We start from the raw sequence: 13,765 nt of genomic DNA on the forward strand, positions 1-13,765 counted from the left end.
AATTTCATAATGGAGTTTCCTGCATTTATTTATTCCTACATGTTTTGCCTAGACTCTTGTGTTTCATTTGGAATGGAAAATATTCAGCAGGTGTCACACAGTGGACTTGCGTCTCCCATACTGCTTCTTGGTAACTTACACCTTGTATAAACAGGCTCCCACATCAAAAGGAAATGATAAGCTACATTCGTAAGTGTCATGTAACGAGGAGCCTTGATGGTAAACAATTCCTACAGACTTGCTATCCCATGAAAGATTTATCAGTTACCTCACTGATGAGCTCTCCAGCCTTCTTTACACTTTCTATCTGCGGAGATCTCAGAGCCATCCAACCAACTCCTTTCATGAAGTTCAGGTCTGATTTATAGCGATGCTGTTAAAAATGAAAATCGTTAACTATCAGTTTTGTATCCACAGCTATTAAGGTTTTTTTAAAAAACTCCCTGGTTCATATTCACATTTTGAGGTTTTTCATTTGCCATGCACATATCGTAAAGCCAAACTGTTTGCATTTGTTCATTCCACCAGGAATTAAATAATGTATCATATGCAAGTTACAAGAGAAGGCCCCACGAGTGAATTAGTATGACTCAAAGCAGTAAGTAATAACCTGTTTGTACTGGGCGTAAAAGAACCTCTTTTGAAATAATTTTATGAGGTGAGTACAAGTCAGGAATACTAATTATTTTATCTGGTTCATGGTTCCTCGTTAACCCCATTTCTAGGAGGACATATTAGTCTTTCTTTACTCAGATTAAAGTCTTGCTTTTAGCTTCTAATCTATTAAAGAAAATCAGGCAGACCCAATAAAAAGTGAAAGTCAGCAAAGTGCCCGCAATCCCAACAATCCTGACTTCACTTCAGAGTCATGGTGTCTCACTGTGTGACTTTAATTCAATCATCCAACTTTCATTTCTGTTCTCCCCTATGTGTACATAGGACATGACAATCAACTAACTCATGTGTGCTGTACATTACTCTACTAGGCAGCGAGGGTATCAGGCAAAACCATCATCACCATTTGCCTGGACTCCTGACTTGGGGTTCTAAAAGCGGGAGCCAAGTGCTGAGGTTCTCCCTCACATCCTATCCTATCCCTCATCCTATCCCGTCCCTCTCTAGGCAGGCTCAGGAGCAGCCTGAGCTACTGGTACATCCTACCAACTGAGGCTGGTAGGGTCCAAAAGAAAGATTTTACCTCACTCTGCAGCATGTGGGCTCTTTTGGCCCAATTCATCTTCATGTCTTCGGGAAGCGCTGTAAATTCATGGAGTCTCTTTCTGTAGTCTTGATCACTTGCTAAGGCTTGGGCTTTCCTGGCATGGACAAGATTGACCATGTCCATGGGCAGATGAAACTGAGACCACACATCTTGAGATCCCTTCTTATACTCTTGTTCACTCTGTAATTTCGCAGCGTGCAAGCAGTGCAGCAACCTGGCATCATCCAGAACACTTCTGGCACCAATGCATTTTCCTCTCTCCATCACGAAATTGTGTTTATATTGGTACTAAAAAATTTAGAAAAAGCGTAAAAGAGAATATGTGCCAAACTTAGACCAGCTATTCCAGATAAATAACTTAAGATAAATTACTAAAACATCTATGTTTTCTGTAATACCACCTCAAGGTGTGTAGCAGTAGAAAGCAATTGTTTGAATATCTCATTGCTCTCAAATTTAAATACCACAGGAGCTGCAACATTAAAGTTAAGTGCATCTCATTGTATTTTCTGAATATGCCCAAAACATTGATCATGTTTAACCTCAAATCATGTACTTTTATTATCTCTCTAAGAATTCTATTCCCATCAGAATAGTGAATGAGAATATGAGAGAAACAAACAAAAGACAGAAGAAAAAGAAATCTATACAAAAGCAAAACACCATGCACTCTGTAGCCTTCAGATTTGCAAATGCCACCCAGCTATTTTAAAGAGTAAATTCAGTTTTCCTGGAAAGAATAAGAACCAGCAACCCCTCATTCTCATCTTAGCTGGGACTATGACTCTCCCTGTGATCTTGCATTTATCCTCTCTGTGAAATAGTGATGATGATGATAATGCTTATTTATACAGCATCAACAGGGTGCTTAGAACTTTAAAGGGAAGGCCTGGGCCCTGAAGAGTTCATAATGTAGTTGAAATGGGATAATAACACTTATCTACCACACAAGAGAGTTGTGGGGATTAAATTACAGCATCTAATGTTTATAAAGTGCTTCCAAGATGAAGGGCCAAATTCAGATCTGTTGTAAGTGGATGTAATTCTATTACAGACTTGTACCCTCTAGAGCAGATCTGAAGCTGTAACCAAAAGCACTCTGCAAAATATGGTTAAGTACATATTATAAATTACAACTAGACATGGCTGCTTCATTAAAGAAACAGGGGTGAAATATATTCATATTTTATCATGTAAGAGATAAAGTATGCAACTAAGTACTACATAAAATGAAGACTTTTTCCATCTTCCTAGAATTTATTAAATATCTTGTGTAGGAGGGATGAACTTAGGCTTTCTGAGAAATGGGTACCACCATGTCTGAGTGTTTTGCATACAACAACCCAAATTATAGGATATTTATAAGGATAAGATTACTTGTTTCTTCTATTTTAGAAGTTAAGGGGATACATATTTACAGGAATTTGTACTGATTTTTACTTCCTAACCAGACAGGAAACTCCTGATTTTTGGAGATTCAAAGAACCCTCAGCTTTTTCTGACTTCATTTCAATTTGGAAATACTAAATAGTTCCAAAAGTCAGCTCTAAACAGAGTGCACAGAGTTAGTGGGCACTTTATGATATGAGGAGCCAACAGCCTGAAAGAGAGCAGAATCCCTTTTCTTTCTGTTTGCAAATACTTTAATTCATTTGCTATTTCCCACTGGAAGATGTTTAACCTGGCTTGGTTCCCGATTAGCAGCAATTCTTCCTCTTCTTTTTTTTCCTAATTCACACAAAGAATCTCATTCATAAGTAATATATTCTGTCTCACACTTGTCTCACATGGTTATGGAGTTGCTTTAATTCAGTAAAATCTGCTTTAGACATTGTTTTACATGAAGTTAACAGAAATTAGGCAAGAAGGGAGGTTGAATCATTCAACTCACATCACTGGCAATTTCTCTGGAGGCCCTGGCAGTCTGGAACGGGAGTGCTTCCATTGTCAGCTTGTAGCCTTGAGCACGTAGATTATGCCAAGATTCTCTGTATTTTGCCTAAAGTAGGAAAGGCACATGTAGACTGCTGCTTTACTTTTAAATGCACAAAGGAACAAACAAAGGAACCATCTTTCATTTGTTATTCTGTGTTACAGTCTCATTCTTTATAATCAAAGGATTTTTTTTTAAATTATCTTTGGGAAATCCTACTAACTCAGACAAAACATGTCTCATTCTTTATGTAGATTTAATTTACTCACAACTGTATATATGCTAATGAAGATTTAATTTGATTATAATCAAATCAAGGAAAGCATAAATAGAATAGACCTCAAGTTTCCTCTATTTATTCATCTTCCTTGCCACTGCACAATTTATCCTGCATCTGAAATAAGTTGTGAAAAATACAGAACAAATTCTTACATCACTGAGGTTGGCTGCATTTATTCTTGCCCGTGTAAACTCTGGCAGACCCAGTGTTGGTGTGTAGTGATGCCGACTGTCCTCTCCTGCTGCTTTATACAGGCGCTAGCAAAGGGATCAAAGACACAACTGAAATTAGTTTTCTCTCTCGTTTCAATAATACAACAGCAGTACTTAAGTTGTTAATGATTGTGACAACTGTAGTCAGCCATCATTGAAAATAGCTGAGGATATAATTGAAATTGTGAAGTTTTTTTCTGGACATAAAGGTGTGGGGCTTTTGCTGGGCATAAAGGACACTTACACTAATTTTTATAATTATATGATGATGCCAAACCACTACATTCTCAGCCTTGCATTGTTATATTCCCAGCAAGGCAAAAGTAGACCTAAGAATGTCAAGGGCATCATGAATGTGTGTGAAATAAAAAGGCAAGTATTTCTGGTAGACTGGGCATATTTTCTAGCTTGAATTTTTCCTTCAAGTTATTATATATGATTTTGATAATTTTTCTATAGGTTTTGTTTTGTTTTTTTCAGAATTTAGAACAGTGATTCTTTTCTAAAAAAGAAAAAGCTCTTTGAGAAGCCCTCAAAAGTGGATCATACTATGCAAATGAGCTCTCTCTAGAACATCCCACAGTCCTGATTTTTGAGTCTCTGTTTCATGCAAAAAACTTGATAATGGGACTCTGTTGTTTGGATATTATGTGAGATTTTTGAAAGAGATTGAATTGAAAATGGTATTAAATGCTTGGGGAAAAAAAAGGCAATCTAACTATGAAAAAAAAAAACCACAAATCAGTGATGCTTTCCCTTTTTTTGATGCATTTTGCTTTCAGAACAGGGTTGTCTCTTTCCCAGTTCTCCATCCCCAGCTTGCTGCCTTTTGAAAAGCATATTTTCTGATTCACGTTAGGAGAGCCTACCTCATTAGCAATCATATTGCTGAATTTTGCATGAAGGAGGCCAGGAGAGTCTGTCACCGATGTGTACTTGAAGGAATGTGGCTGCTGACGATATTTACTCTGAGTTCACACACAAAGAAAAATGAGCAGAATAAGTAAATTGCCCTGTCAGATAAGGGATTTTTTCCAATTCTAGTGGAATTCCACTGCTTCTTGTGTTTAAACTCTAGTTTGTCTATTGATCCTTAGACTAATTTACCTTTTGCTATTCTGAGTTGGGTGCATTCAAGTTTCACAGGGAAAATGAAAAGTAAATAAGAAATAAGACATGAAAGAAAAGTGCTGCCGTGCTGAATATGCTGAAAACAGTAACGAGATTATTTCATCCCTTGGTGTCATTAACCCAGGGTAGTGGAATTAAAGCAAAGGCAATCCAGTCCAGAGAGAGAAGAAAATGCACAAACCCACGGGATTTTTTGTGAGAAAAAAAAAGGTTCCACCCGGCCTGTGGTCCAATGCCAGAATTGTGAACAAAACAACAGCAAGATCACTGCATGTAGGTAGTTGTTCCTTAGTACAAAACTCCTACTTTTCCTCATTTCACATCTATGTGAATACAGGCAAAAGATGCAGGATTTGAAACTATGAGAGACTGTACAAAGAGAACATGACAGATGAAATAAAAGTCCAGTTACAGAGGAAGAAAAACAACAGCACACAAAAGCAGCAGGTGAAAAAGAAGACTGATTGTAAAACAGGAGTAGAGATGAGGACCCTGTAATATTCTGGGCACTGCACAGCTCATTCTAATTTTGGAGAAATAATACAAGGCATTCATTACAGATAGGCACAGCTTTACTTTTAGTTGAAAAAGCCCATTTAAATTCCTAAATAAATAACATAAAATAAATATCTCCTGGGTCTGAAACACAGGAGAAAAGATTTGCAAAATAAGTTAGCAAAGTTTGCAAAGCCTGGAACTCCATCAGGTTCACCCATCTGCAGTTAGGACACGAGTGGAATGATCAAACGCAAGGGGAGGGAGTCTGGCATTATCCACTGAGTCACTTTGCCAGCCCAGTCTAATAGAAAGACATCTGGCAAACTCTTGTTCGTAGTGGAGAAATCAAACCCCTCTTTTGTTACCTCGCTGATGAGTTCAGAAGCTTTCTTCTTCCCTTCAATCTCCAGGGCCCCTGGGGTAATACATCCAATGCCTCGCATAAAGTTCATGTCAGAGCGATATAAATTCTAAGGAAAACCAAGCAGAAGTAATTAAGAGTTTGCATTTGAGATGCCCTATATTTATTCACCCAAAAATATGCAATAACTCCATTAAAATTAGTATCTACTACAGAGAGTTTGTACACATTGCCCTAAGATCTTGTGTTTATTAATGTGTCTGTGTGAATACAGCCCTGGCAGATCTATAGCACAGATGCAGGATTCTGAGCACTACTGAGCCTCATGAACACCAAATGCTGCTTCAACTTCTGTCTTCCATTGGTAACCTTGAAAAAACTTTTTTTAGGTACATGAATTTCCTTCATATATAATACATAAATCACAGGTAGATATTATTGATTTATAAATATACATAAAATAAGACCAGTTTATAAAAACATAAGAAAATATTATTTTTTCTTTCTCTTTTAAGTAAGAGAAACTGCAGACAAAGTAGCCTTGATTTTTAACAGTTCTGAATGGTCATAATATAAGCAAGGAGCACTAAGGAAAAATAGCACTGAACCACAGTACACATATCATTAAAATATTTTCCAGACCACCAAACCTAGCACTGACTCCCTGTAAATATTAATTTTTCAAAAGTTACCAATAGGTTCCTGATAAATACATTATTACAATATTATTTCATTTCATAATGAGAAGGATGGGGAGTAGGATGGATGGAAACCTGCCTCAGAATCTCTGATTATGTGCATTTCACACAAATTAGGGCAACACAACTGGCATCTGATGTTACACTTGTTTGGACATAGTCTGGACACAGTCATCTCTAAGTCTGTTGGCTGATATGTTAAGGTGACGTATAGTGGCATTTTGTGGCCAGGTAGGTTTTTAAGATACAGCCCCTCCTGAGGTCTGCAGGGGCAATGTGATCTATGAAAAGCCCTTTGCTCAAGGCTCTGCCTCCAGATTTGTAAGGCATTATTTAGTTAATTTCACTCAAGGCTACATAGGGAGTTAAGCTCATCCTTAGAAATATAGTGGATGTGTCTTGGGCCAGAGGTTACAAATGTCTTACAAATTCAGTATTTCTTGTGAAAGTACACACGAAATTTCACCCAGATCCAAACCAAGTTGTAAATACCAGTTGGTAAAGGATTTGCATTAAAAAGGGTGTTTTTACCAACTGTCCAATCATCCTCACTTGCAAACCCTTCTCTACCCAATCATCAAAGACTACTAGACTTTATCTCTAGTTTCTCTAGTTTCTACTAGACCTTATTCTCTAGTTTCTACTAGATACTCTAGTAGTATCTCTACTGCACATTATTCCACTGCACAATAAGACAAACGTCTCGTTCCTCCATGGAATCAAGGGGGAACAGCCATTGTTTATCCCTCGGCTCTGCCCAAACACTTGCTGCCAGCTGTCACAAGCTGGAGCAGAGCTGTTTTGCACCAGAAGCAGCAGGAAACATCGCAGTGACACCCTGCAGTCACCTCACTCTGCAGTCTGTAGGCGTTCTGGGCGCAGCGCAGCCTCACGTCATCGGTCAGAGCCGTGTACTGGTGGAGCAGCTGCCTGTACTCCTGCTCACTGACCAGCGACTGGGCCCTCCTGGCATGCACCAAGGGCATCATATCCAGAGGCAGGTGGAACTGAGACTTTGTGTCCTCAAAACCTTGCTTATATTTCACCTATCAAGTGAGAAACAGATCACATAGATATCACAGCAAAGTAATTAAAATTCAGGTTTTGATCAGAAGAGACGTTCCACATATTTCTTCCATTTTGCAGTATAAATTATTCTTTTTTAAAACAAGTTCCCTAACTTGTTTAACCCTACTGTGAAAGATCAATAATTATAATTAGAATATGTGGCAGCCTATACTTCATCAAAAAGTAGCCATCTATATTATATTAAACTGAGATTATTTATTTGTTAAAACTTGATACATTGAATCTATAAAATTAAGCAAACTGGCAAGAGAAGTCCTAATTTACTGCCTTTTTTAAAAGTGCCACAAAAAGAGGCAGCTACTGCCTGAGTAAAACATGCAAGCAGCCTTACTTATATTAGAATTAGAAAAAAACCCTCAGGTTAAAATATTTGTTGATTTGGCCAGTTTAGTTTCATAATTCTAGACTAATATTTAGTGCTGGATTGGTTTTTTTTCACTTCTTGTCTCTGTCCAAGAGAAGAAAGGTGCAGAAATCTTCAAAGAACTTTTCTCACATGACATTTCCCAATCAGATAATGCAAATTTGAGATGTTCAGGCTGTTCATCAGGATAATGAATATCCAGAGTTATTGGGGTCCACAAACAACTTACAGTAACCTGACAGATGGATGAATTCTTCAAACACTTTCTACTAGCTGTTTGTCTAACTCTGCCATCACTACAAAACCAGCACTTCTGAGAACCATAAACACACTCCCATATATTTCACTGCTTTCTGGATCAAGCCAGTCTTCAAAATGCACTGAAGAGTTACAATTCTTATAGCAAACAACAAATTATGTCATTCTTAGCACATGTCAAGATCAGGTGGGAACCATTCCCCAACCAAAAATTCCAACTTGAAATTCCATAAGTTCATTAATCCTTTGGTCTTTCAGAAAAATGATAAATTGAAAATCAATACTGAATAACTAATTTCATTTACTTCTGTACAAAGACCAGTGCTAATTCTCAATTAGACTTCCTTCTGAGTGTGCTTTCACAGAGTAAAATATTTGTGATAGGCAGCAGTGGTATGAAGCAGAGAAGTGTGCTAGAACACAGGCTTCTTTTACTGTTAATACTACTGTAAATAATGTAGAAGAATGGCAAGAATATCACAATTATAGTAATACATCTGGAAAGTGGGACAGAAAGCCCTAAGTTTTAAATAAGTAGGCTAGTCCACAGCTAGTCCACAGCTCTTCCTTGAGGAACTACTCCCAGTTAGGAAACCAATTCAAGAATGCCCCCATCTCCTTCCTTGTACTTACATCACTCTGCAGAGATGTTGCACGGACTGAATGAGCAATATGAATGTCACCATCCAGGCCACATGAGCCAGCCATCTGCCCTTTCATTTTCTGAAAGGCCTCCTTATATTTGTGCTAAAAAGAAAGTAAGAAGAGAAATGCGGATAGGAGTAAAGAGAAGTATTAGTCCAGCTGTTAATACCTGAATAAAAGGGCTTTCATAAGATAGTAAATTCTGACAACATTCAATATGATAATAAATCTGAATAAAGATTTAGTGGGTTCTAGGAAGACCTCACCCAGCTGCAATCACTGTGACTGTGTGGTCACTGCAGCAGGTAAACTGCTCAGCTTTGCTTTCACAAACCTGCCTTTGCTTATTTACCAACAACATCTCACTGTGGCTGCGCCTCCAAAAGCATCACTAACTAGTCCAAGGCCAGATGTCTCCCAGGCGCAGAGCTGGCAGGACATGCCGTTCCCATGAAAAGTCACTCAGCAGAGCAGATGCAGTCTGGAGTGACTGATATGTCCTACTGGACAGCATCAGCAGCAGGTTCACGTACATCACTTATGATTTCACCCGAAGTCTTTGCTGCCTGGAAGGGGATGGCATCCAGTTTCAGCTGATAGCCACCGTCTCTCATCCTTCTCCAGGACTCCTTGTAACGAGTCTAGGAAATGTGGAACAAAAATAAAGAGTAGTTGCTGTTCAGAGGGTTGACATTGCAGCATTATTGAGACCCTAGAAATATTACCAGATGAGTTTCATTCTATTCTAATGCAGAGGGCAAACACAAATGAAACTATCAATGCACAACAGGAATTATTTGCAAATGTCCATTGGAAAAGACTATTTATTTGATCATTCTTAATCTTTCTAATGTAGGTGAAGTTGGATAAGTTTGATTTCCCACATTACTTCAGAAATATTTAGACCATAGAATGATCATATGTGGGGGAAATGAAAGAAATCTAGTATAATTTCCTTTTTAGGACAAACAGTGAAGCACTATCAACATTTCCACTTTTCTTTAATATATTAAAGGTAAGGTTTATACCTCACTGATATTCATAGCATTTAATTTGGCCTGCAGGATTTCAGGAAGATCTGTTGTTGGTGTATACTGATGCTTTATACTCTCTCCATGCTCCTTGTACAGCCTCTGCAAACAGAGATGAATTTCAGTAGCAAGTACTCTCTACATGTTCAATCATTAGTTCAAACAAAAACATTAACAATTAAGTTTATGGAAAGCAAACACTACAGAAAAGCAGCAGAGGCATTAATAAACACAGGTAATTGTATCAGTCAAAATGGATTCAAAAACCTTTGGGATCTGATACGCTTATCAGCTAGAGTATGCTAGAGAGGAGCTCCTTGAAGTTTTGAGTGTGTAAATCAATGTATATGAAAATTCAGATATTTGAATATTAATTTGATAAAACTTCTAACATGTGGGTGGGGAGAAGAAAAATAAACAGCAGTGATTAAGGGTGTGCAGCCCCCTAACACTTTGAAATTCCACAGAAATACAGGGAGTTGAAGACCCCCAAACACCTCTCCAAGGTGTTCAATTTTAGCAGATAAATGGGATGGTAATTATCTCTGCAATTACTCCGAATTTATCTCCAGAGTTAGTTGCAAAGGGGTGCTCAATAGTCAATGGGAAGACATTGCAACACCTCAGAGGGTGATTTATCCCACCACAGAAGAGGTGTCTGTGCGCCACTCTCATCAACCCTTGGAGGAAGAGCACAGAGCTGGCCCTGGACCAGATAACTTTCAGAGGTCTGCAGACAAGTAAGAGGAGTTCTATGCAATTAACTGGAACTGGAACTTCCCCTACAATGGCTATGCAGATTTCTCCTTCTCATATTACTTTTCTTTGCTAGCCCAGTTTTTTTCTTTCATTGACATCATAACTTTCAGAGGGGTACAGACAGACACTTTTCTTTCCTTGGCCTCAGATCTGACCCATGTCTGCAGCACCTGACTTGCCTTTCCCTGGCTATTATTTCTGCAGAAGGGTTCAAGACTCTCTGCATTAGAATGGACTCCTCCATTTCACCTGTCTGACACTTTTTTAGCAGCTGGGCCCTCTTGTATTGCAGCTCCATAAGAGGAAAATTAATGAGAACTCCATGTGTGAAGAAGTAGAGCACCAGATTGATTTTGACTGTGGCTCAGTGAAACAAAATTACTTATATTTATCCTGCCTGAGATGTAAGCCTTTTGGATCTTATTAATTAAACCAAAGGCACAGACACCAAAAGTATTACAATAGCATGTGTTTTACACAAAGTCTTTCATCTTCTCCTTCACATTAAAAATATCTATTTTCAAAATAAAACACCCTCTCATGTTTGAAACTTGTCTTTTTTGAGTGACTTTTGCTTATTATTCACTTCTGTATTATCCCAGTTAAGTCTACAATATTTTTAAATCGCTCTTCTATTAAAAATAAACATGTTTAAACACCAAACAGCCTCAATTCTTCCCTTTAAGGTTTCCCCTCCTGGATTTCTCTCTCAGCAGGATGACAGCTTGAAATAATTTATTTTTCCTTCCTTGTCATGCTGCCTTGCGTTTTGTTTCCAAAGAATATGCAGAAACTGAAATTTGAAAGATCTGTCTGAAAAAGGGAAAGAACCCCAAACATGTTCTTCCTTAATGAATATCAGAAGGCCAAAATTCTTTAAAGGTCAAAGATCAATCTTACTCCTAAATTTCATTTCTAAAGATAAATGGGACAGAAAGTGCTTTCTGTATGAAAGTCCCATTCACTTCTGGGGGATGTCTTCCCAATCCAAGTTAGAAACGTGCTCTTTGTGGGATGCACCACACCAGAATACAGAAGTTTCATGGTTCCAAAGGATAATCTCAGAGAAAGAAAGAGAGAGAAAGCCAGTGCTTCAATCAGGTCGTTCAAAGAGGATACCACTCTTATAATCATAATGTATATACATTATAACTTACATCCACAGCCTGGTTATAACTAATTCTAGCCTGGATCATCTCAGGAGTGTCTTTAATACTGGTAAACTTCAAAGCATATGGATGCTGACGGTACTTCTTCTGTTGAGCAGAAAAAGATCAAAGCTGTGAATTTTGTGCTGCTCTTTCATGCTATTTGAAAGAGAAAAATCATAGGTTGCTGGAGATTAGAGTGAATTTGTGAACATAATTATTATTCCTCTTTCCTCATCTTTATGTCCTAGGTACTTTCAGATTAATATTTGTTTCAATTCAACAATAACCTTTTGCCAATTAATATTAATCCTTAAATATAAGAAAAATATTTCAAAATCAGGTTCTGCTTGCCTAAATACTCCAGAACTCAGGATTTTAAAATCTTTTCTACATTACTTCAAATAGACTATGACCAATTGTATTTTTAATTTCCAGTTCCTTTAAGCAAGAAATGATAGACAATTGTAATATGTTAATAATAGCAACTATTTAACTTATTGGTTAGGGGTTTAGGTTACCTCCTTAAACCTGCAGCAAATCTGTGCAGTGGTTGACACAGTATCTAATTGTTGTGGTATATCTTCTAGATAATGATATAATTTTGTTCACTGTTAAGAACTCATAGTAGCTTCTGAGAGTTTCTTAGTCTTGTTATATATACATAATTAAGGTGTAGGCAGTTCAGTGGAAAAATGGCAGGTTTTCCATTTGGCCAGGTCACTAAAAGCTTCCCTTCCTGCAGGAGTTGTCTTAAATCCATCAATCCATACCTTTATCACTTCCCCAAATAGCACATACTAAATTTTCCAAATGCATGAGATAAACTCATGGTTTGTAATTTTTTTAAAGTGAGCTGTGACCCACAGAAGTATTTTTACTTTATTTGAAGTAACATCTTGACCCTTCAAAGACTAAAAATGCCAATGTAAAACACACAAATACTTTAAAGTATTATAAACTTGTAAGTAATGTTTTGGTTTCCAAAAGTAATATCTTAAAACTGAGCAATCTTACTGAGTTTAACAGGGAACAAAAGTGTTTTATGCCTTGTCTTAATCAAATTTGGAGACAAAGCAGAGTTGACCAGAACATCTCTGCAAAAAATTGCTGGAGATTATATCCTGGAAATTGGTTTTTTTTATCAGGATTAGAAGGACTGGTCACTATATGTTAGAAAGGACAAGGCTCATAGCAACCTAACATTACTTAGTACTCACAAAAAGGTTGAGCTGAGCAGCCTAGGGGGTCAAATTTCTGCTCAGCAGTTTTCACACTGAAACACCCAAATGGAATACCCAAATGGAATTCAGTTACTCATCCAGCTGGCATTACTGTAGCAACATTTATAGAGCTACCTTGCTTGACACTAGCTGAGGATCTCGTGTATTGTGTCTAAAAAATCATCCTTCTTCACAATGGATGATTACATGGGGGGAAATAAAATAGTGTTAGCAATCAGCCGGTTGTGAAGGGATGACTATTTTTCTGAGACACCACAGACTGAATGGACACATGATTCCTGCATCATAGTTACTGAAAAATCACAGGATTCAATCTCTTACAGTAATAGATTTGGCCATCAGGACTATCTCTGAAATAACAGAAACAGAATACTATGAACCTTTTAACCATTTCCACCAGAACTTCATTTGAAGGCCTCAGGGGACAGGCACAAAATATTCTAGAGTCTGACTTCTCCTGTAAGTGATATTGGCTATAGGGAGAAATAAGGTTGAAAACTACTTGGGCTGATAGATAACTACAGACAGAGATATCTATATGAATTTCAATGAATATATATGAAAAATGAGCAAGAAGGAAACGTGTATCTGTTACAAAGAGAGGTTCTGGGTCCAATGGCTCCATCTTTTCATCATCTCTGCTGTTTTGGTTCATTAAAAAGGTAGGCTAGTGGGTAGCAATTGAGCACTGTTTGATTGCCATTATTATTCATAATATCATTTGTCACCTACTTTGTTTTTGCAAAGGCTATATGGACTCCTACTGGCATGTGTTTGGTATCTGATTTCCCTCTAATTACCAGTCCTATCCCTGGTTTTGAGGGCTTTCATGTGGTATGCCTTTTTCTTTCCCCTTTGAGTGGAAATTATTTTAATTTTATACAGACATTTT

At 37.6% G+C, this 13,765-nt stretch overlaps 1 protein-coding gene across 1 annotated transcript in view; it reads right to left on the minus strand.

Annotated features, from left to right (window-relative positions):
• Nucleotides 1–13,765, minus strand: part of NRAP (nebulin related anchoring protein) — a 46,958-nt gene that overhangs the window by 5,327 nt on the left and 27,866 nt on the right. Inside the window, exons 26-36 of the mRNA XM_030950955.1 lie at nt 11,639–11,737; nt 9,720–9,824; nt 9,225–9,332; nt 8,680–8,793; nt 7,184–7,381; nt 5,642–5,746; nt 4,517–4,615; nt 3,588–3,692; nt 3,114–3,221; nt 1,199–1,510; nt 269–373 (exon numbers count right to left, since the gene is read on the minus strand). Of these exons, the coding sequence (XP_030806815.1) occupies nt 269–373; nt 1,199–1,510; nt 3,114–3,221; nt 3,588–3,692; nt 4,517–4,615; nt 5,642–5,746; nt 7,184–7,381; nt 8,680–8,793; nt 9,225–9,332; nt 9,720–9,824; nt 11,639–11,737 (1,458 nt within the window). The remainder of the gene's footprint in view (nt 1–268; nt 374–1,198; nt 1,511–3,113; nt 3,222–3,587; nt 3,693–4,516; nt 4,616–5,641; nt 5,747–7,183; nt 7,382–8,679; nt 8,794–9,224; nt 9,333–9,719; nt 9,825–11,638; nt 11,738–13,765) is intronic.

This window comes from Camarhynchus parvulus, chromosome 6 (assembly GCF_901933205.1).
Source record: "Camarhynchus parvulus chromosome 6, STF_HiC, whole genome shotgun sequence".
In the NCBI taxonomy this organism is placed as follows: domain Eukaryota; kingdom Metazoa; phylum Chordata; class Aves; order Passeriformes; family Thraupidae; genus Camarhynchus; species Camarhynchus parvulus.